General features: G+C 43.5%; 1 protein-coding gene across 1 annotated transcript in view; it reads right to left on the bottom strand.

Moving 5' to 3' along the window:
• Positions 1–4,120: 4,120 nt before the first annotated feature.
• LOC121576883 (carbohydrate sulfotransferase 8-like) overlaps positions 4,121–21,640 on the bottom strand; it is an 82,759-nt gene continuing 65,239 nt past the window's right edge. Inside the window, exons 3-5 of the mRNA XM_041890430.2 lie at positions 6,159–6,199; positions 5,572–5,981; positions 4,121–5,288 (exon numbers count right to left, since the gene is read on the bottom strand). Of these exons, the coding sequence (XP_041746364.2) occupies positions 4,580–5,288; positions 5,572–5,981; positions 6,159–6,199 (1,160 nt within the window). The 3' untranslated portion in view covers positions 4,121–4,579. The remainder of the gene's footprint in view (positions 5,289–5,571; positions 5,982–6,158; positions 6,200–21,640) is intronic.

A 21,640-nucleotide genomic window follows, 5' to 3' on the forward strand; every position in this document is an offset into this window, starting at 1 on the left:
AAGCAGCTCAGTTGTCTTTATGTCCAAAGAGTTCATCTTCAAATAAAGAAAATTAACCGTCTCATTTTTGAAGTCATAAACGCAACATGTAAAGTGTTGGTCCCATGTTTCATAAGCTGAAATAAAAGATCCCAGAAATTTTCCATTGGCACAAAAAGCTTATTTCTCTCATGTTTTGCACAAATTTGTGTACAACCCTGTTAGTGAGCATTTTATATTTTGTCAAGATAATCCATCTACCTGACAGGTGTGGCATATCAAGAAGCTTTTTAAACAGCATGACCATTACACAGGTGCACCTTGTGCTGGGGACAATAAAAGGCCACTCTAAAATGTGCAGTTTTGTCACACAACACAACACAATGCCACAGCTGTCAAGTTTTGAGGGAGCATGCAATTGGCACGCTGACTGCAGGAATGTCCACCAGAGCTGTTGGCAGAGAATTGAATGTTCATTTCTCTACCATAAGCCACCTCCAACGTCATTTTAGATAATTTGGCAGTACGTCCAACCGACCTCACAACCGCAGACCATGTGTAACCATGCCAGCCCAGGACCTCCACAGCTGGCTTCTTCACCTGCGGGATTGTCAGAAGAGGGAAGGGAGGGGGGGTGCTGAGGAGTATTTCTGTCTGTAATAAAGCCCTTTTGTAGGGAAAAACTCATTCTGATTGTCTGGGCCTGGCTCCCCAGTGGGTCGGCCTGGCTTTCAAGTGGGTGGGCCAGGCCAACCCATGACTGCTCCCCTGCCCAGTCGTGAAATCCATAGATTAGGGCCTAATTCATTTATTTCAATTGACTGATTTCCTTATATGAACTGTAACTCAGCAAAATCTTTGAAATTGTTGCATATTGCGTTTATATTTTTGTTCAGTATAAATATCTAATCTAATTTCCTATGCTCTGATCTAAGGCAGATTCGCAACATACCACCAACAGTTTTAATGATAATTAAGTTAAATTATAACCCTGAACCTTCAAACTTAGTTGATAACCTTACACTGACTCAGACAAGGAATAATGAAAAACTTTCGATGTGGTACATAGATCTATTACTGTTCAGAAGAGTGAAACCAATTAATTAGCATCCATGTGCCAATGTTTGTCTCAATTGGCCAAACTGTGTCCATCTATGGTTCTGATGAGTCCTCTGAATCGGGGGTAAGAGTGCCCCACCCCTGCTCCCTTCCTGACACTGTGCCTGGGGGCCCCGGCCTGATGAGAGACAAAGGGGGAGGGGGGCTAAGAGTGGCCCACAGGCCAGGGGAATGAGACATGACAAATCTTTTTTTTTTTTTACCTTTATTTAACTAGGCAATTCAGTTAAGAACAAATTCTTATTTACAATGACGGCCTACACCAGCCAAACCCAGATGACGCTGGGCCAATTGTGCGCCGCCCTATGGGACTCCCAATCACGGCCAGTTGTGATACAGCCTGGAATCGAACCAGGGGGTCTGTAGGGACGCCTCAAGCACTGCGATGCAGTGCCTTAGACCGCTGCGCCACTCGGATTAGATAAATAAAGTGTCAAATTTGTAATTTGAAGTGGAGGAAATTTTAACATTTGTCACTTTTCCTAAAACCAGACCAGGAAAAACAGATACATGTTTTTATTTAATTACTAAACATTTATTCATAGTAACGGCGCTTGAAAACCCAAACAAATGAAAATGAACATGTAAATTGGCAGTGTTAAGGATAGGATATAAAATCATGTTTGTAGATGGAACACTTCTGCACAGACATGTAGAACAATTGTACGTTCACTCTTTACAGTGTAATCATTTGTATTGTAACATGAGGCCCATATAATTACCCAAAACCTAAATCATATCTGTTTCAATATAAATTGCCAACAGATTCAAAGATAATTTACCATCAGATAGATCTGGAAGGCTATATGCAATGAAACAACATACCAACTGAGCTACACGGGGCCCCGTGTAGCTCAGTTGGTAGAGCATAGCGCTTGCAACACCAGGGTTGTGAGTTCGTTTCCCACGGGGGGCCAGTATGAAAAATGTATGCACTCACTAACTGTAAGTCGCTCTGGATAAGAGTGTCTGCTAAATGACTAAAATGTAAATGTAATTGCACTATTTACTCCTCTATTCAGGGAGTCTTTTTCAGCTCGAGACCCAAATGATTAATTGACTGTCTTCCCATGACCCAAAATGCCCTCCAACGACCCAAATTAAGAAGAAATAGTGTGTGATTATAGATTCATTCTCATAACTCGCGACCTACCTCTCACATGCCCAAGGCCCACTTTGGGTCCAGACCCATAGTTTAAGAAACCTGCGTTTATATATTTTTCCTGTCCCTTATTTCATGTGTTTCTGTATTTGAGTAATATACTGTAACAAGTCTATTTCATGTACTGTATGTAAAATACATAAATACCCCAAGAGCAAGTGTGGTTTTTTAAATCAAATTTAATTATATTCAAATTGTCTAAGAAATGTGTGCTATTTCTCATCAGTAGACAGTAGCTGTGAAATCTGTTACAGTATCTACAAACACTAGTCTTTGCTTTGGGAGAGTATACAGTTGAAGTCGGAAGTTTACATACACCTTAGCCAAATACATTTAAACTCAGTTTTTCACAATTCCTGACATTTAATCCTAGTAAAAATTCCCTGTTTTAGGTCAGTTAGGATCACCACTTTATTTTAAGAATGTGAAATGTCAGAATAATAGTAGAGAGAATGATTTATTTCAGCTTTTATTTCTTTCATCAAATTCACAGTGGGTCAGAAGTTTACATACACTCAATTAGTATTTGGTAGCATTGCCTTTAAATTGTTTAACTTGGGTCAAATGTTTCGGGTAGCCTTCCACAAGCTTCCCACAATAAGTTGGGTGAATTTTGGCCCAATCCTCCTGACAGAGCTGGTGTAACTGAGTCCGGTTTGCAGGCCTCCTTGCTCGCACACGCATTTTCAGTTCTGCCCACACATTTTCTATAGGATTGAGGTCAGGGCCTTGTAATGGCCACTCCAATACTTTGACTTTGTTGTCCTTAAGCCATTTTGCCACAACTTTGGAAGTATGCTTGGGGTCATTGTCCATTTGGAAGACCCATTTGCGACCAAGCTTTAACTGATGTCTTGAGATGTTGCTTCAATAAATCCACATAATTTTCCTTCCTCATGATGCCATCTATTTTGTGAAGTACACCAGTCCCTCCTGCAGCAAAGCACCCCCACAGCATGATGTTGCCTCACCCGTGCTTCACGGTTGGGATGGTGTTCTTCGGCTTGCAAGCAACCCCCTTTTTCCTCCAAACATAACAATGGTCATTATGGCCAAACAGTTATATTTTTGTTTCATCAGACCAGAGGACGTTTCTCCAAAAAGTACGATCTTTGTCCCCATGTGCAGTTGCAAACCGTAGTCTGGCTTTTTTATGGCGGTTTTGGAGCAGTGGCTTCTTCCTTGCTGAGCTGCCTTTCAGGTTATGTCGATATAGGACTCGTTTTACTGTAGATACTTTTGTACCTGTTTCCTCCAGCATCTTCTCAAGGTCCTTTGCTGTTCTGGGATTGATTTGCACTTTTCGCACCAAAATACATTCATCTCTAGGAGACAGAACGTGTCTCCTTCCTGAGTGGTATGACGGCTGTGTGGTCTCATGGTGTTTATACTTGCGTACTATTGTTTGTACAGATGAACGTGGTACCTTCAGGCATTTGGAAATTGCTCCCAAGGATGAACCAGACTTGTGGAGGTGTACAATTTTTTTCTGAGGTCTTGGCTGATTTCTTTTGATATTCCCATGATGTCAAGCAAAGAGGCACTGAGTTTGAAGGTAGGCCTTGAAATACATCCACAGGTACACCTCCAATTGACTCAAATGATGTCAATTAGCCTATCAGAAGCTTCTAAAGCCATGACATCATTTTCTGGAATTTTCCAAGCTGTTTAAAGGCACAGTCAACTTAGTGTATGTAAACATCTGACCCACTGGAATTGTGATACAGTGAATTATAAGTGAAATAATCTGTCTTTAAACAATTGTTGGAAAAATGACTTGTGTCATGCACAAAGTAGATGTCCTAACCGACTTGCCAAAACTGTAGTTTGTTAACAAGAAATGTGTGGAGTGGTTGAAAAATGAGTTTTAATGACTCCAACCTAAGTGTATGTAAACCTCCGACTTCAACTGTATCTAGCTTCTCTCTTTCCCTTCTTTTCATAAACTTACTGCAGAATAAGAATACACATGATTGAAGATGACCAAAAAGTATACCTTCACATAACAATGCTGTAAGAATTACACAATTAACAGATCATTCATTCTTAACCCAAGGTCACTTCATAGAAGTCACTGGTCTGCCAATCAATAAAAAATGCATTTGACACACTATACAAAGCTTTATAACAAAAACCTGTAGGCCTACAACCTATGCCCAAAGTAATCACATGAAATCATAATTTTAGCCATTTGTAAATAAGACCCGTAAAAATAATCCTTCACATGAATGTGCCTGTAGTGCTTATTCAAGTCCCACAGGATAATAATCTCTTCCGTAGTGTTCATATTAATCTCAACCTGGCAATCCAGCCAGTACCTCAGTACAGGTCTTTAAAGGGCTTGGGGTAGTTAAACATCAGATAATCCATGTAATAAAAGTCATAGGCCCTCTGTCTCTCTGTGGAGTTCAATTGCTCAAAGTATCTCTGGGTGATGGTGGAGGAAGTCCTTTCTGCCTTTGGGTTCCTGTCTTTAAAGTCAGGGAAAGTTAGGTTGCTAGGCGCCCCGATGCTCTGTAGCAGGAAGTTGGCCTCCTCCTTCAGGCTCTCGAACTTCCCGATGAAATCATAGTGCAGCAGGCAGGGGCTGCAGAGCTGGCTGACCGGCTCCCAGTGGATGTCCATGCCCACGGGCCGTCTCACATCTAACAGGTACTGGACAAACTCTCTGAAGGTGACCCCAGCGCCGGTCCTTAGGGCGGTGCGCGAGGCATTGGCCCGGTACCGGGAGATGATGGGCCGGCCGAACACCGGGTGGTAGTACGAGTTCGGGCTCTCGAACTTGTCGCGGAAGGCCGACACAAGCCTCTCGAAGGGCTCCCGTACGAAGAGGACCTTGGTGTAGGAGCGGAGGCGCTTGGCCACGCCCGCCTGGTCGTAGGCGTCTAGTCGGCGGAGCTGGTTGGCGTAGTGGGCATTGTCGTGGGCGATGACGTGCGTGGAGGTGGCGCTGCCGCCCAGGACCATCAGCACCCGCTTCCAGTTGGAGCAGCCAGCTTTGGGCACCTCACAGTACAGCAGGCCTGACCTATTATTAATTAACCAATACAACAGAAATATATTAATAGTTATCTGGGGCTGTATCCTGTATGTATCTAGCATCTGAGAGTAGGAATCCTGATTTCGGATCAGCTCTGCCTTTTAGATCACAATGAATTAAATTACATGGACGGGGGGACCTCTAGATCAGCCCTGAACATGAATTGCAATGAAATACAATTATACATGTAAGTCATGTACTGTATTTACATGTACTGTTAATAATATCTGTAGGTAATTCTCAATGAAATTAACCACTAGAGTTACAACACCTGTCCTCCACGTAGACGCGGGACACCTGCCGGCGGGACACGGGGCGCTTGGTGATGCCCGGCTGGTATTTGGCACAGACCTCCCTCAGCAGTTGGCGGCGGGATGCCTGGGTTTGCGCCAGGCCCTGTAGCCGACGGTCCTCCTCACCAGAGCGGACACCACTAGGGGTTACAGACCCGCTCTTTAACAGCAGCTTCCTGTGGCGTTTGGTGAGCGGTTGCCTGGTGCTCTCAGCCTGCTGGTTCGCAGAGGTTGGGGTGGCTGGGTGGGGCAGCCACTGGAAGGCTGGAGGTTGTCTGGGGCTAGGAATAGGGAGGCTGGGGTAAGAGGACATCTCTACCCCTGGTGCTCCATGGAAACCTCCACCCAGGTCGATGCCCATAACGACTGCACTGTCAAAGGACTGCTCCTGTGGCACACAGAGCACATGGAACAATTGTTAACAGAAGCTCAACTTTACAGAAGATGGATATAGTGCTTGTTTCTCAGGAATCCACAAGATGGTGCCATTACATTATTTTGAGTGAACTGAGCTAACAGAGGCTCAGTGAGTTTAATGTAATCTGATCTGATACAATAATCATACCTTTTGAATGGGCCACATTGGAGCAACCATCAACTTTGCACCTAGAGAGAGAGAGAAAAAGAAAGAGAGAGAGAGAGAGAGAGAGAGAGAGAGAGAGAGAGAGAGAGAGAGAGAGAGAGAGAGAGAGAGAAAGAGAGAGAAAGAGAGAGAAAGAGAGAGAGATAGAAAGAGAGAGAGATAGAAAGAGAGAGAGATAGAGAGAGAGAGAGAGAGAGAGAGAAAGAGAGAGAAAGAGAGAGAGAGAAAGAGAGAGAGATAGAAAGAGAGAGAGATAGAAAGAGAGAGAGAGAAAGAGAGAGAAATAGAGAGAAAGAGAGAGAGAGAAAGAGAGAGAAAGAGAGAGAGAGAGAAAGAGAGAGAGAGCAAGAGAGAGAGAGAATCCTACATTACATATTACAAAAAGTCCTTTGCTGGTAACAAGTTTCTCCAGCCGAGCTGAAATAGTTATCAAGAGAGATGGTGTTGATTACCGATGGTGCTATAGGAGAAGAGTCCATTTTATCCCAAGATTAGGTTTTTGATAGAGGCAAGGTGTGTGTCTGTGTTTGTGTGCGTTGCCAAGTGATATTCTTTAGACTGGGAAATGTGACTACGCATAATAGGACAGGAATTGTTACAGGACTGGGGAGTGGGGATGCCAAAAATATGCTTTGTCATCACAAAATTTACAGTGCCTTCGGAAAGTATTCAGACCCCTTGACTTTTTCCATATTTTGTTACGTTACAGCCTTATTCTAAAATTGATTAAATAAATAAGCAATCTACACACAATACCCCATAATGACAAAGCGAAAACAGGTTTTTAGAAATGTTTGCAAATGTATTTAAAAAAAGATACCTTATTTACATAAGTATTTATATCCTTTGCTATGAGACTCGAAATTGAACGCAGGTGCATCCTGTTTCCATTGATCATCCTTGAGATGTTTCTACAACTTAATTGGAGTCCACCTGTGGTAAATTCAATTGATTGGACATGATTTGGAAAGGCACACACCTGTCTATGTAAGGTCCCACAGTTGACAGTACATGTCAGAGCAAAAACCAAGCCATGAGGTCGAAGGAATTGTCCGTAGAGCTCCGAGATAGGATTGTGTCGAGGCACAGATCTGGGGAAGGGTACCAAAAAATGTCTGCAGCATTGAAGGTCCCCAAGAACACAGTGGCCTCAATCACTCTTAAATGGAAGAAGTTTGGAACCACCAAGACTCTTCCTAGAGATGGCCGCCCGGCCAAACTGAGCAATCAGGGGAGAAGGGCCTTGGTCAGGGAGGTGACAAAGAAGCCGATGGTCACTCTGACAGAGCTCCAGAGTTCCTCTGTGGAGATGGGAGAACCTTCCAGAAGGACAACCATCTCTGCAGCACTCCACCAATCAGGCCTTTATGGTAGAGTGGCCAGACGGAAGCCACTCCTCAGTAAAAGGACGACAGTCCACTTGGAGTTTGCCAAAAGGCACCTAAAGACTATCAGAGCATGAGAAACAAGATTCTGTGGTCTGATGAAACCAAGATTCAACTCTTTGGCCTGAATGCCAAGCATCACATCTGGAGGAAACCTGGCACCATCCCTATGGTGAAGCATGGTGGTGGCAGCATCACATTTACATAAGTACTCAGACCCTTTACTAAGTACTTTGTTGAAGCGCCTTTGACAGCGATTACAGCCTCAAGTCTTCTTGGGTATGACGCTACAAGCTTGGCACACCTGTATTGGGGAGTTTCTCTCATTCTTCTCTGCATATCCTCAAGCACTGTCGGGTTGGATGGGGAGCGTCGCTGCACAGCTATTTTCAGGTCTCTCCAGAGATGTGCGATCGGGTTCAAGTCTGGGCTCTGGCTGGGCCACTCAAGGACATTCAGTGACTTGTCCTGAAGCCACTCCTGCATTGTCTTGGCTTTGTGCTTAGGGTCGTTGTCCTGTTGGAAGGTGAACCTTGGCCCCAGTCTGAGGTCCTGAGCGCTCTGGAGCAGGTTTTCATCAGGGATTTCTCTGTACTTTGCTCCGTTCATCTTTCCCTCAATCCTGACTAGTCTCCCAGTCCCTGCCGCTGAAAATAATCCCCACAGCATGATGCTGCCACCACCATGCTCCACCATGCCTTTTACTGAGGAGTGGCTTCCGTCTGGCCACTTTACCAAAAAGGCCTGATTGCTGGAGTGCTGCAGAGATGGTTGTCCTTCTGGAAGGTTCTCTTGGTGGTTCCAAACTTCTTCCATTTAAGAATGATGGAGGCCACTGTGTTCTTGGGGACCTTCAATGCTGCAGAACGTTTTTGCTACCCTTCCCCAGATCTGTGTCTCGACACAATCCTGTCTCGGCGCTCTACAGACAATTCCTTCTACCTCATGGCTTGGTTTTTGCTCCGACATGCACTGTCAACTGTGGGACCTTATATAGACAGGTGTGTGCCTTTCCAAATCATGTCCAATCAATTGAATTAACCACAGGTGGACTCCAATCATGTTGTAGAAATATCTCAAGGATGATCAATGGAAACAGGATGTACCTGAGCTCAATTTCAAATCTCATAGCAAAGGGTCTAAATACTTACAGTGGGGAGAACAAGTATTTGATACACTGCCGATTTTGCAGATTTTCCTACTTACAAAGCATGTAGAGGTCTGTAATTTGTCTCATAGGTACACTTCAACTGTGAGAGACGGAATCTAAAACAAAAATCCGAAAATCACATTGTATGATTTTTAAGTAATTAATTTGCATTTTATTGCATTACATAAGTATTTGATACATCAGAAAAGCAGAACTTAATATTTGGTACAGAAACCTTTGTTTGCAATTACAGAGATCATACGTTTCCTGTAGGTCTTGACCAGGTTTGCACACACTGCAGCAGGGATTTTGGCCCACTCCTCCATACAGACCTTCTCCAGATCCTTCAGGTTTCGCGGCTGTCGCTGGGCAATACGGACTTTCAGCTCCCTCCAAAGATGTTCTATTGGGTTCAGGTCTGGAGACTGGCTAGGCCACTCCAGGACCTTGAGATGCTTCTTACGGAGCCACTCCTTAGTTGCCCTGGCTGTGTGTTTCAGGTCGTTGTCATGCTGGAAAACCCAGCCACGACCCATCTTCAATGCTCTTACTGAGGGAAGGAGGTTGTTGGTCAAGATCTCGCGATACATGGCCCCATCCATCCTCCCCTCAATACGGTGCAGTCGTCCTGCCCCTTTGCAGAAAAGCATCCCCAAATAATGATGTTTCCACCTCCATGCTTCACGGTTGGGATGGTGTTCTTGGGGTTGTACTCATCCTTCTTCTTCCTCCAAACACGGCGAGTGGAGTTTAGACCAAAAAGCTATATTTTTGTCTCATCAGACCACATGACCTTCTCCCATTCCTCCTCTGGATCATCCAGATGGTCATTGGCAAACTTCAGACGGGCCTGGACATGCGCTGGCTTGAGCAGGGGGACCTTGCGTGCGCTGCAGGATTTTAATCCATGACGGCGTAGTGTGTTACTAATGGTTTTCTTTGAGACTGTGGTCCCAGCTCTCTTCAGGTCATTGACCAGGTCCTGCCGTGTAGTTCTGGGCTGATCCCTCACCTTCCTCATGATCATTGATGTCCCACAAGGTGAGATCTTGCATGGAGCACCAGACCGAGGGTGATTGACCGTCATCTTGAACTTTTTCCATTTTCTAATCATTGCGCCAACAGTTGTTGCCTTCTCACCAAGCTGCTTGCCTATTGTCCTGTAGCCCATCCCAGCCTTGTGCAGGTCTACAATTTTATCCCTGATGTCCTTACACAGCTCTCTGGTCTTGGCCATTGTGGAGAGGTTGGAGTCTGTTTGATTGAGTGTGTGGACAGTTGTCTTTTATACAGGTAACGAGTTCAAACAGGTGCAGTTAATACAGGTAATGAGTGGAGAACAGGAGGGCTTCTTAAAGAAAAACGAACAGGTCTGTGAGAGCCGGAATTCTTACTGGTTGTTAGGTGATCAAATACTTATGTCATGCAATAAAATGCAAATTAATTACTTAAAAATCATACAATGTGATTTTCTGGATTTTTGTTTTAGATTCCGTCTCTCACAGTTGAAGTGTACCTATGATAAAAATTACAGACCTCTACATGCTTTGTAAGTAGGAAAACCTGCAAAATCGGCAGTGTATCAAATAGTTGTTCTCCTCACTGTATGTAAATAAGGTATGTGTTTTTTATTTTTAATAAATTAGCAACAATTTCTACAAACCTGTTTTTGCTTTGTCATTATTGGGTACTACTGTGTGTAGATTGATGAGGGAAAAAAGTTGTTTAATCCATTTTAGAATAAGGCTGTAATGTAACAAAATGTGGAAAAAGTCAAGGGGTCTGAATACTTTCCGAATACAATGTATTTGAGCAGAACTGAAAACCAGTCAAACAGAAAACATGATTCATTACAGGGGACTGAGTCACTAGACAGTTTGACATCAGTCAAGGGATGCACAGAAGACAGAACAATGTGAAATGTCTTTCACATTGTGTTGATAATCCATCATAAAATAACACATATTTTTTGGGGGAGGGAAGTAGACACCCAAGAGATGGATGAATACATCAGAAAACATAATTAGTCACCATAGCAGATGTTCAAGACATCACATGGACATTAGAGATGTTGCTTGTGAGAACTACAGTAACTACAGCGCAGGCTACATTTTAAATACATTCATGTAATGATACATGTAATGTTGCATCTAGACTGTATAATGACACTGTGCTTAATTTCTCATGAACTATTTCAAAAACAAGTACTCAATATTGTGTTACTGCTCGATAGCACTAGGCACCTACAAGAAATCTAAATAAATGCAGGGCTATTGGGCTGCTCCACGGGGGGTGACTGATACTCCACATAACAATGAGAACCTTGCCATTCCTTACTAGAACACACACACAAACACAGAGTGTCTGCTAATTTGTATGTACCAGAGGTAATGGGGGATCCAGATGGCTTCACAGTAGTTGCCCTGGGATCATCTTAATACTGAAGGTTACTGCTTTCTGATGGCTGCAGTGTCAGAAGAGCCATGAAGAATCTCTCCTCCTCTCAAGAGGTCAACCACTTCTTACCCTGACTTCTAAGGGACAATATCTGACTGAGTTTGGCATGATAAAGGAAAAGTAAATAAACGATCAACTGTATGAGGGGATATGTTTTTAGCATTATAAAATAACGTATTGCAAATGAATAAGGCTAACAAAGGCATACATTAATGCTAATTACTGGTTATGTCAATTGCCCTTGTGTTGGTTGTCTAAGTAATAGCCCTCAATGGCATATGTTCAGTTTTTCCTCTTCACATATCTGGGAAACCTACTGGTAGTAAGGTCTATTACTGTAGTGTTTACATACTGTATCTATTTAGGGAAGATTGTAAAGCATGCACCTGCTGCCTGCCTAATAACCACTTCCTACCCACACATACCACATTGTGTTGAAAATCCCTAATTGTTTGCTTAGTCAACATACACACAGCTCTGACACACACACTTACCCCATCAGACATGCCACCAGGGGTCTTTTCACAGTCCCCAAATCCAGAACAAATTCAAGAAAGCGTACAGTATTATATAGAGCCATTATTACATGGAACTCTGTTCCATCTCATATTGCTCAAATAAACAGCAAACCTGGTTTCAAAAAACAGATAAAGCAACACCTCACGGCACAACGCCTCTCCCCTATTTGACCTAGATAGTTTGTGTGTATGTATTGATATGTAGGCTACGTATGCCTTTTGTAAAAAAATAAAAATGTTTTTAATTTAAGTAGTTCTGTCCTTTTTTTTTTTTTTTTTTTTTTGAGCTATTGTCTATTATGTCATGTTTTGTGTGGACCCCAGGAAGAGTAGCTGCTGCTTTTGCAACAGCCAATGGGGATCCTAATACAATACAAATTCCACCACACACCACCATCAGTCCCCTTCCTTAATTTCAGGGTTGACTCTCGCATGTCTCTCTGGCAATCACACTCACAGCCGCAACTGTAAACCTAAACATCACTTTTCTGTCTGGAGCTTAGCTCCACGTACGCACACACTCAGACAGACAGACACTGGCCTAACGACCCTGGCCTGCCTATGATGGAGATTACGAGAGGGGAGCGACCTGACTAGGGTTGAATATTTTACAAATGTTCCATCCCAAGAATAAATAGCTTTTCTCCCGGGTAACCCGGTATTTCTCGCCAAAACTGGAAGTGTCATTCAAAAGCATTATAAAGCATATAAATAGTCCTAAGTCTGGATTTGATTAGAGCGTTGATAAAAAATTCAAGCCTGATGCTACCTGATCCTGATGAGCCATACATTAAATACATTTTATGAACCCTACATTAATGACATTTAATGAGCCCAAGCCCAAAAAAGGCCAAATGATTGTGCCGTTATCCAATACATACAGTGGGGAGAACAAGTATTTGATACACTGCCGATTTTGCAGGTTTTCCTACTTACAAAGCATGTAGAGGTCTGTAATTTTTATCATAGGTACACTTCAATTGTGAGAGACGGAATCTAAAACAAAAATCCAGAAAATCACATTGTATGGTTTTTAAGTAATTAATTTGCATTTTATTGCATGACATAAGTATTTGATCACCTACCAACCAGTAAGAATTCCAGCTCTCACAGACCTGTTAGTTTTTCTTTAAGAAGCCCTCCTGTTCTCCACTCATTACCTGTATTAACTGCACCTGTTTGAACTCGTTACCTGTATAAAAGACACCTGTCCACACACTCAATCAAACAGACTCCAACCTCTCCACAATGGCCAAGACCAGAGAGCTGTGTAAGGACATCAGGGATAAAATTGTAGACCTGCACAAGGCTGGGATGGGCTACAGGACAATAGGCAAGCAGCTTGGTGAGAAGGCAACAACTGTTGGCGCAATGATTAGAAAATGGAAGAAGTTCAAGATGACGGTCAATCACCCTCGGTCTGGGGCTCCATGCAAGATCTCACCTCGTGGGGCATCAATGATCATGAGGAAGGTGAGGGATCAGCCCAGAACTACACGGCAGGACCTGGTCAATGACCTGAAGAGCGCTGGGACCACAGTCTCAAAGAAAACCATTTGTAACACACTACGCCGTCATGGATTAAAATCCTGCAGCTCACGCAAGGTCCCCCTGCTCAAGCCAGCGCATGTCCAGACCCGTCTGAAGTTTGCCAATGACCATCTGGATGATCCAGAGGAGGAATGGGAGAAGGTCATGTGGTCTGATGAGACAAAAATATAGCTTTTTGGTCTAAACTCCACTCACCGTGTTTGGAGGAAGAAGAAGGATGAGTACAACCCCAAGAACACCATCCCAACTGTTACGGATACAGGTATCCTGTGTCTTTTTGTGTTTTTCCTCTCCTTCTGCCCTATTCACAGGTGTCCTGTATGTTCCTGATTGGTGGTCGTTGGGGTGTCTGCTGATTGCAGATCAGTGGACATTCCTCTGCATTGCACCACCTGTTTCTGGTTTTTCAATCACACATCCCATTGTTTAAAAGCCGGTCAGTTGTGTTTGTTGTTAGAGACTATTTCCGTATGTGAGTATGGATACTGTGGTGTCCTGTGTTTTGTGTACTCACTCATTTGCTGGTTACTCTGTTTGGGAACTTTGTTGTGTGTTTCTGGGAAAAGGGGAATTTAAGCAAGTTGCCCTTGGGCATACATTACCCGTAGGAAGAAAACTGTCTAAAAACACTAGTTAGACCTGAGCGGACCACCCACTGTATTTTTGTATGATTAGCAGTAGCTTAGTGGTTGTTGAGGCAGGCAAGATCAGTTTAGGTTTTTTTTACACTACGGTTTCATTTATTGGGTCCTGCTCAGCCCTTTTTCCCAAACCTTTACCGTGTGTTCAAAAATAAACATTTTATGTTTGACGGTAGTTTATGGTTGTCGTGTAGTTTTTGTTCTCACTGTTTCATGTCACGATTCTAATTTGCATGAATTATGTTACGGGTCTCTTGTCCATCCACCCTAGACATTTAAAGCCATGGGGTTCGTAACACCAACCGTTAAGCATGGAGGTGGAAACATCATTCTTTGGGGATGCTTTTGTGCAAAGGGGACAGGACGACTGCACCGTATTGAGGGGAGGATGGATGGGGCCATGTATTGCGAGATCTTGGCCAACAACCCCCTTCCCTCAGTAAGAGCATTGAAGATGGGTCGTGGCTGGGTCTTCCAGCATGACAACGACCCGAAACACACAGCCGGGGCAACTAAGGAGTGGCTCCGTAAGAAGCATCTCAAGGTCCTGGAGTGGCCTAGCCAGTCTCCAGACCGGAACCAAATAGAAAATCATTGGAGGGAGCTGAAAGTCCGTATTGCCCAGCGACAGCCGCGAAACCTGAAGGATCTGGAGAAGGTCTGTATGGAGGAGTGGGCCAAAATCCCTGCTGCAGTGTGTGCAAACCTGGTCAAGACCTACAGGAAACGTATGATCTCTGTAATTGCAAACAAAGGTTTCTGTACCAAATACTAAATTCTGCTTTTCTGATGTATCAAATACTTATGTCATGCAATAAAATGCAAATTAATTACTTAAAAATCATACAATGTGATTTTCTGGATTTTTGTTTTAGATTCCGTCTCTCACAGTTGAAGTGTACCTATGATACAGACCTCTACATGCTTTGTAAGTAGGAAAACCTGCAAAATCGGCAGTGTATCAAATACTTGTTCTCCCCACTGTATATGATGTAGGCTACTGCACATTACGCACAACATAAAAGCCCATAGATGTAGCTAGCTATATGCTCTCTTGGATAAATAAATGAAACTAGCTCCAGTAGGCTCATCTTTTTGAGTGTGAACTGTATTACTGGACTGTAATTACGCACATCGTTCAAACCATAATAAAGTAGGGAGAGAACATGCAATTCTGGTGCAGCACATGCGGCCTACAAAGTTACAAGTATATGCTAGCAAATTAGATTTTCATTTTGAAATATAATAGGGCCTATTTGTACAATTCGTAAGTAGGCTGACGCATGTATACCTTTTACAATATTTCCCCTAATGTTATTAACCTCCTTCCTATTTCTCTCTGTGTTGTTGCTTCATTCCTTCCTCTCTTTCAACAGTTAAATTAAATACGTTCAGTTTCCTTTATCCTCATCATTCTAATGACATTCTTGAATAATATAGGACTAGAATTAAATGCAGAAGACTTTCACTTCTCTTCAGGAAGATTGAATGGTTATTGGTCTGAATAAATAACTGCCATAGCCTACCGCCATCGCGCGTTCGCTCTTCTTTCAAACTACCCGTTCTATTGGCTGCAGTATTTAACATTCAGCAAACAAGAGCTTGCGTCCCTTTTTGAAGTCTATTGGTATAAGAAATGCTAAAAAAAGTATGTCCAGCAAGCTATTCTAGTCTAGTTTTTCCTGCATGAGACTCCAAGAGCTAAGGAGCGTTTTTTTTTTAGAAGGAGAGGGAGCACAGGTGCGTGCGTATTGCGCAAGAGACCGAGGCTATAAATAAGAAGCTTATTATGCATAACCCATCATTAATTAGCTAAATATAAGGCTACTACTGCATTGAATTGATTACCTGAGGTAGGCTAGGACATCTATATATAGGGCTTTTATCGATGTAGAACTGGATTATCTATTTTGGATGCAATTTGAATGGAGTTGATGGAGAGAGAGAAAGACTGTGAGAGAGTGCTTGCGCGTGCACTGATTTAAAGCAATGATATTCTAGTAATAGGCTGTTTTAAAACTCTGCAGCTGCAATAAATAAATACAAATCTTTACAATAAAAAAATAAGGTGACCCCCAAAAGCCAGATGGAGATGTGTAAATTAGACTCGCATTCAGTCTTCATATTACTGTAGCATAGACTATGCTGCAGCAAATGCAGGCCTACCTGTCACAAGAAAAAAAGTTACCATGATGAGATGATAGGTCTACATGCATTGTGAACTGCGTACCATACTGAGATAGGCTGTCTGTCCCCACCCTGAGCGTTGATGATTCATCATGAACAGGCTGTAGAGAAGCCAGATTTAGACATCACATATAATTTAACAGTTCCATTTCACAACATGCTGTTATAATTTACCGGTTTCTTACAGTCATTTATCCCGGGAAAAGGGAGTGGTTTTGGGCGGTAAATCCTGGTAACCGGGCCATTCAACCCTAGACCTGACTGATGGCATGTGTCAGCGGGGAGGACAGGAGAGTTGTGTCAATGCCATCACACTGACCTACACAGGGTCATCACAGGATCGATTATATGCCAGAGCTGTGGAGGCCTGCTGCTGGTGACGGACTGAGAGCGAGGGGTGTTTGTGTACTGTGTGTATGTGTGTGTGTGTTGGTACTGTGTGTGACTGTGTGTTTGTGTGCTTGTATTGTGTGTGTGTGTGCTTGTACTGTGTGTGACTGTGTGTTTGTGTGTGTGTGTTTGTACTCTGGCTCAGTTTGTAGAACATGGCACTTGCAACGCCAGGATTGTGGGTTAGATTCCCGAGGCCACCCATACGTAAAATGTATGCACGCATGACTGTAAGTCGCTTTGGATAAAAGTGTCTGCTAAATGTCATATGTTATATTATTATTATATTTACTTTGTGTGTGTGTGTGAGACTGTGTGTGTGACTGTGTGTGTGTGTGGTGGGGGGCTGAGCTGAAGGGCCAATTACTTACTTCCCAGGCAAGAACCAGATTTAGACCACCTGTCTAAGGTCTCTCCACTGTCAGTCTACAAACAGACTCTCTGAGTAACGTCGATAACTCTGCACTCTGCGCTTTTTAATCCTCACCATACTAACTACTCTCTCGATTCAAATCTACTGTAAAACAGTGTAATTGTTTCAACTTGAAAAATATAAGTTACCCCGTTTCCTAACAAATGTAATTACAACAACTAATTTGTTGAGTTGACTAACTGTATTCACTCTTCATCTTCTCTCTCACCACTGAGCAAGAAAGGACAGCACAACTCCATAGACTCAAACTGTATGGGGGGATGTCGGTTCAAGAGTATTCACTTGTACAGACACACAAAGACACTCGTGCAGATCAGTGGCGGTCGGTGCCGTTTAAGATGAGGGAGGACCTTTTTTTTTTTAATGTGCATGGCCTAATTTCTATTACAGCATTTTGGATGACTGTCATTCATATTCCATTCACCCAGCTCAATGTAACATCGATAGGTTTAGGCTACTACATGATACTAACATTTTCCCTATAATCATCAAGAGGTTGCTACCTAGCCTATGAATGAAAGTCTAGAACGTAGGTGCACACAGGTCCAGAGAAAGATTTGAGGTGACAGACTAACACATGGACAGACAATGACACATTCAATACCACCTTGCACACTCTTGCCTGCATCTAGCTGATCTAGAGTGTAATCATTAGTCCAACAGTTGAAAACAATAGTTTTTATTGGACAAATTCAGGTATGTTTATCCCCGTTTCGTTCTGTTTGCTTACATTTAAGAAACGTTTTTCAACAGAATTGGCGGAATGAATGAATACACCCTTGATCACATGCAAACAGTTCACTTTCATACAATATACAAACAGCTCGTTGTATTCCTTTTCGCATCTACGCGTGACATTTTGAATATATTTTGTATAGTTTTATCTAAAAAGGATAACTTTTTAAAAATATTTCACTTTTTTTTTTTAATGAGTTCACTGAGGAGGATGGTCCTCCCCTTCCTCTTCTGAGGAGCCTCCACTGGTGCAGATACACACACACACACACACACACACACACACACACACACACACACACACACACACACACACACAAATTCTACGTGACCGTTGAGTCATGGTAATCTACTTTTATGCACTTTGGACTAGTAGTACCCAACTCACTAAGGATCACCAAGGATCACCCCGCTCCTCCACACACTCCACTGGCTTCCAGTTGAAGGCTGCATCTGCTACAAGACCATGGTGCTTGCCTACGGAGCTGTGAGGGGAACGGCACCTCCGTACCTTCAGGCTCTGATCAGTCCCTACACCCAAACGAGGGCATTGCGTTCATCCATCTCTGGCCTACTGGCCCCCCTACCTCTGCGGAAGCACAGTTCCCGCTCAGTCCAGTCAAAACTGTTCGCTGCTCTGGCACCCCAATGGTGGAACAAGCTCCCTCACGACGCCAGGACAGCGGAGTCACTCACCACCTTCCGGAGACACTTGAAACCCCACCTCTTTAAGGAATACCTGGGATAGGATAAAAGTAATCCTTCTACCCCCCCAAAAAGAAAAAGAAGAAAATTGATATATTGTAAAGTGGTTGTCCCACTGGCTATCATAAGGTGAATGCATCAATTTGTAAATCGCTCTGGATTAGAGCATCTGCTAAATGACGAAAATGTAAACATTTAAATGTCTCTAATAACCTGGTACTCAGGTACATGGTACACTCTGACAACAATGCAAATGCAATGGAAAAATCACATCAAACACTTATCATCAAAACAAATCAAATCAAATGTTATTTGTCACATACACGTGTTTAGCAGATGTTATTGCGGGTGTAGTGAAATGCTTGTGCTTCTACAGTGCAGTAATATCTAACAAGTAATATCTAAGAATTCACAACATATACCCAATCCACACAAATCTAGTAAGCAATGGAATTTAAGAATATATACATATATGGACAAGCAATGACAGAGCGGCATGGACTAAGATACAGTAGAATATTATAGAATAGAATACAGTATATACATATGAGATGAGTGGTGCAAGATATGTAAACATTATTAAAGTGACTAGTGTTCCATTTCTTAAAGTGGACAGTGATTTCAATAGGCAGCAGCAGCCTCTAATGTGCTAGTGATTGCTATTTAACAGTCTGATGGCCTTGAGATAGAAGCTGTTTTTCATTCTCTCGGTCCCAGCTTTGATGCACCTGTGCTGACCACGCCTTCTGGATGATAGCGGGGTGAACAAGCAGTGGCTCGGGTGGTTGATGTTCTTGATGATCTTTTTGGCCTTCCTGTGACATCGGATGCTGTAGGTGTCTTGGAGGGTGGGTAGTTTGGCCCCGGTAATGCGTTCGGCAGACAGCACCACCCTCTGGAGAGCCCTGCGGTTGCGGGCGGTGCAGTTGCCGTACCAGGCGGTGATAAAGCCCGACAGGATGCTCTCAATTGTGCATCTGTAAATGTTTGTGAGGGTTTTAGGTGCCAAGCCAAATATCTTCAGCCTCCTTAGGTTGAAGAGGCTCTGTTGCGCCTTCTTCACCACACTGTCTGCGTGGGTGGACCATTTCAGTTTGTCAGTGATGTGTACGCCAAGGAATTTGAAGCTTTCCACCTTCTCCACTGCGGTCCTGTCGATGTGGATAGGGGGGTGCACCCTCTGCTGTTTCCTGAAGTCCACAATCATTTCCTTTGTTTTGTTGACGTTGAGTGAGAGGTTATTTTCCTGGCACCACACTCCCAGAGCTCTCACCTCCTCCCTGTAGGCGGTCTCGTCATTGTTGGTAATCAAGCCTACTACCGTTGTGTCGTCTGCAAACTTGATGATTGAGTTGGAGGCGTGCTTGGCCAAGCAGTCATGAGTGAACAGGGAGTACAGGAGGGGGCTGAGCATGCACCCTTGTGGGGCCCCAGTGTTGAGGATCAGCGAAGTGGAGATGTTGTTTCCTACCTTCACCACCTGGGGGCGGCCCGTCAGGAAGTCCAGGACCCAGTTGCACAGGGCGGGGTTCAGACCCAGGGCCTCGAGCTTAATGATGAGCTTGGAGGGTACTATGGTGTTGAATGCAGAGCTATAGTCAATGAACAGCATTCTTACATAGGTATTCCTCTTGTCCAGATGGGATAGGGCAGTGTGCAGTGTGATGGCAATTGCATCGTCTGTGGATCTATTGTGGCGGTAAGCAAATTGAAGTGGGTCTAGGGTGACAGGTAAGGTAGAGGTGATATGATCATTGACTAGTCTCTCAAAGCACTTAATGATGACAGAGGTGAGTGCTACGGGGCGATAGTCATTTAGTTCAGTTACCTTTGCTTTCTTGGGTACAGGAACAATGGTGGCCATCTTGAAGCATGTGGGAACAGAAGACTGGGAAAGGGAGAGATTGAATATGTCCGTAAACACACCAGCCAGCTGGTCTGCGCATGCTCTGAGGACACGGCTAGGGATGCCGTCTGGGCCGGCAGCCTTCCGGGGGTTAACATGCTTAAATGTCTTACTCACGTCGGCCACGGAGAAGGAGAGGCCACAGTCCTTGGTAGTGGGCGTCGTCTGTGACACTGTGTTATCCTCAATGTGGGCGAAGAAGGTGTTTAGCTTGTCTGGAAGCAAGACGTTGGTGTCGGCGACGTGGCTGGTATTCCTTTTGTAGTCCGTGATTGTCTATAGACCCTGCCTCATATGTCTCGTGTCTGAGCCGTTGCATTGCGACTCCACTTTGTCTCTATACTGATGTTTTGCCAGTTTAATTGCCTTGCGGAGTGAGTAGCTACACTGTTTGTATTCTGCCATATTCCGTCACCTTGCCATGGTTAAATGCGGTGGTTCGCGCTTTCAGTTTTGCGCGAATGCTGCCATCTATCCACGGTTTCTGGTTAGGGTAGGTTTTTAATAGTCACAGTGGGCACAACATCACCTATACACTTCCTGATAAACTCAGTCACCATTTCAGTGTATTCGTCAAAATTATTTTTTCAAGCTACCCGGAACATATCCCAGTCCGCGTGATCAAAACAATCTTGAAGCGTGGATTCCGATTGGTCAGACCAGCGTTGAATAGTCCTTAGCACGGGTACTTCCTGTTTGAGTTTCTGCCTATAGGAAGGGAGGAGCAAAATGGGGTTGTGGTCAGATTTGCCGAAAGGAGGGCGGGGGAGGGCCTTATAACCATCCCAGAAGTTCGAATAGCAATGGTCGAGGATTTTAGCAGCTCGAGTACAACAGTCGATATGTTGATAGAACTTCGGCAGCCTAGTCCTCAAATTTACTTTGTTAAAATCCCCGGATACAATAAATGCAGCCTCAGGATATGTGGTTTCCAGTTTGCATAAAGTCCAGTGAAATTCTTTGAGGGCCGTCGTGGTATCGGCTTGAGGGGGGATATACACGGCCGTGACTATAACCGAAGAAAATTCTCTTCGGAGATAATACGGTCGGCATGTGCTTTTAAAACAGTATGTGCTTTTAAAACCCATCTCACTGTGATTGATCAATTTGAAGAAAGTAGTTAAACAATAGGTTGAAACTGAGTGGAAAACATGGTCATTGTGGATGTTGTTTCAAAGCCTAACACAACGAAATGGACAGCACTTTATAAGGTGATGTTTAATTCAAAACACTCATATGCATATTAGAGCTTATACATAAGAATAAGCCTAAATATGAGCCCAAGCCCGAAAACCCCCCTGAATTAAAATTATGATTGTGCCATTATACAATAAATAGCCTACCACATATTACTACACATGGCAGAAAAACATTTAAAAAATGACTGATTTAAGATATCTTTGGTG

The sequence above is a fragment of the Coregonus clupeaformis genome, unplaced genomic scaffold (genome assembly GCF_020615455.1).
Source record: "Coregonus clupeaformis isolate EN_2021a unplaced genomic scaffold, ASM2061545v1 scaf0038, whole genome shotgun sequence".
Taxonomy (NCBI): Eukaryota; Metazoa; Chordata; class Actinopteri; order Salmoniformes; family Salmonidae; genus Coregonus; species Coregonus clupeaformis.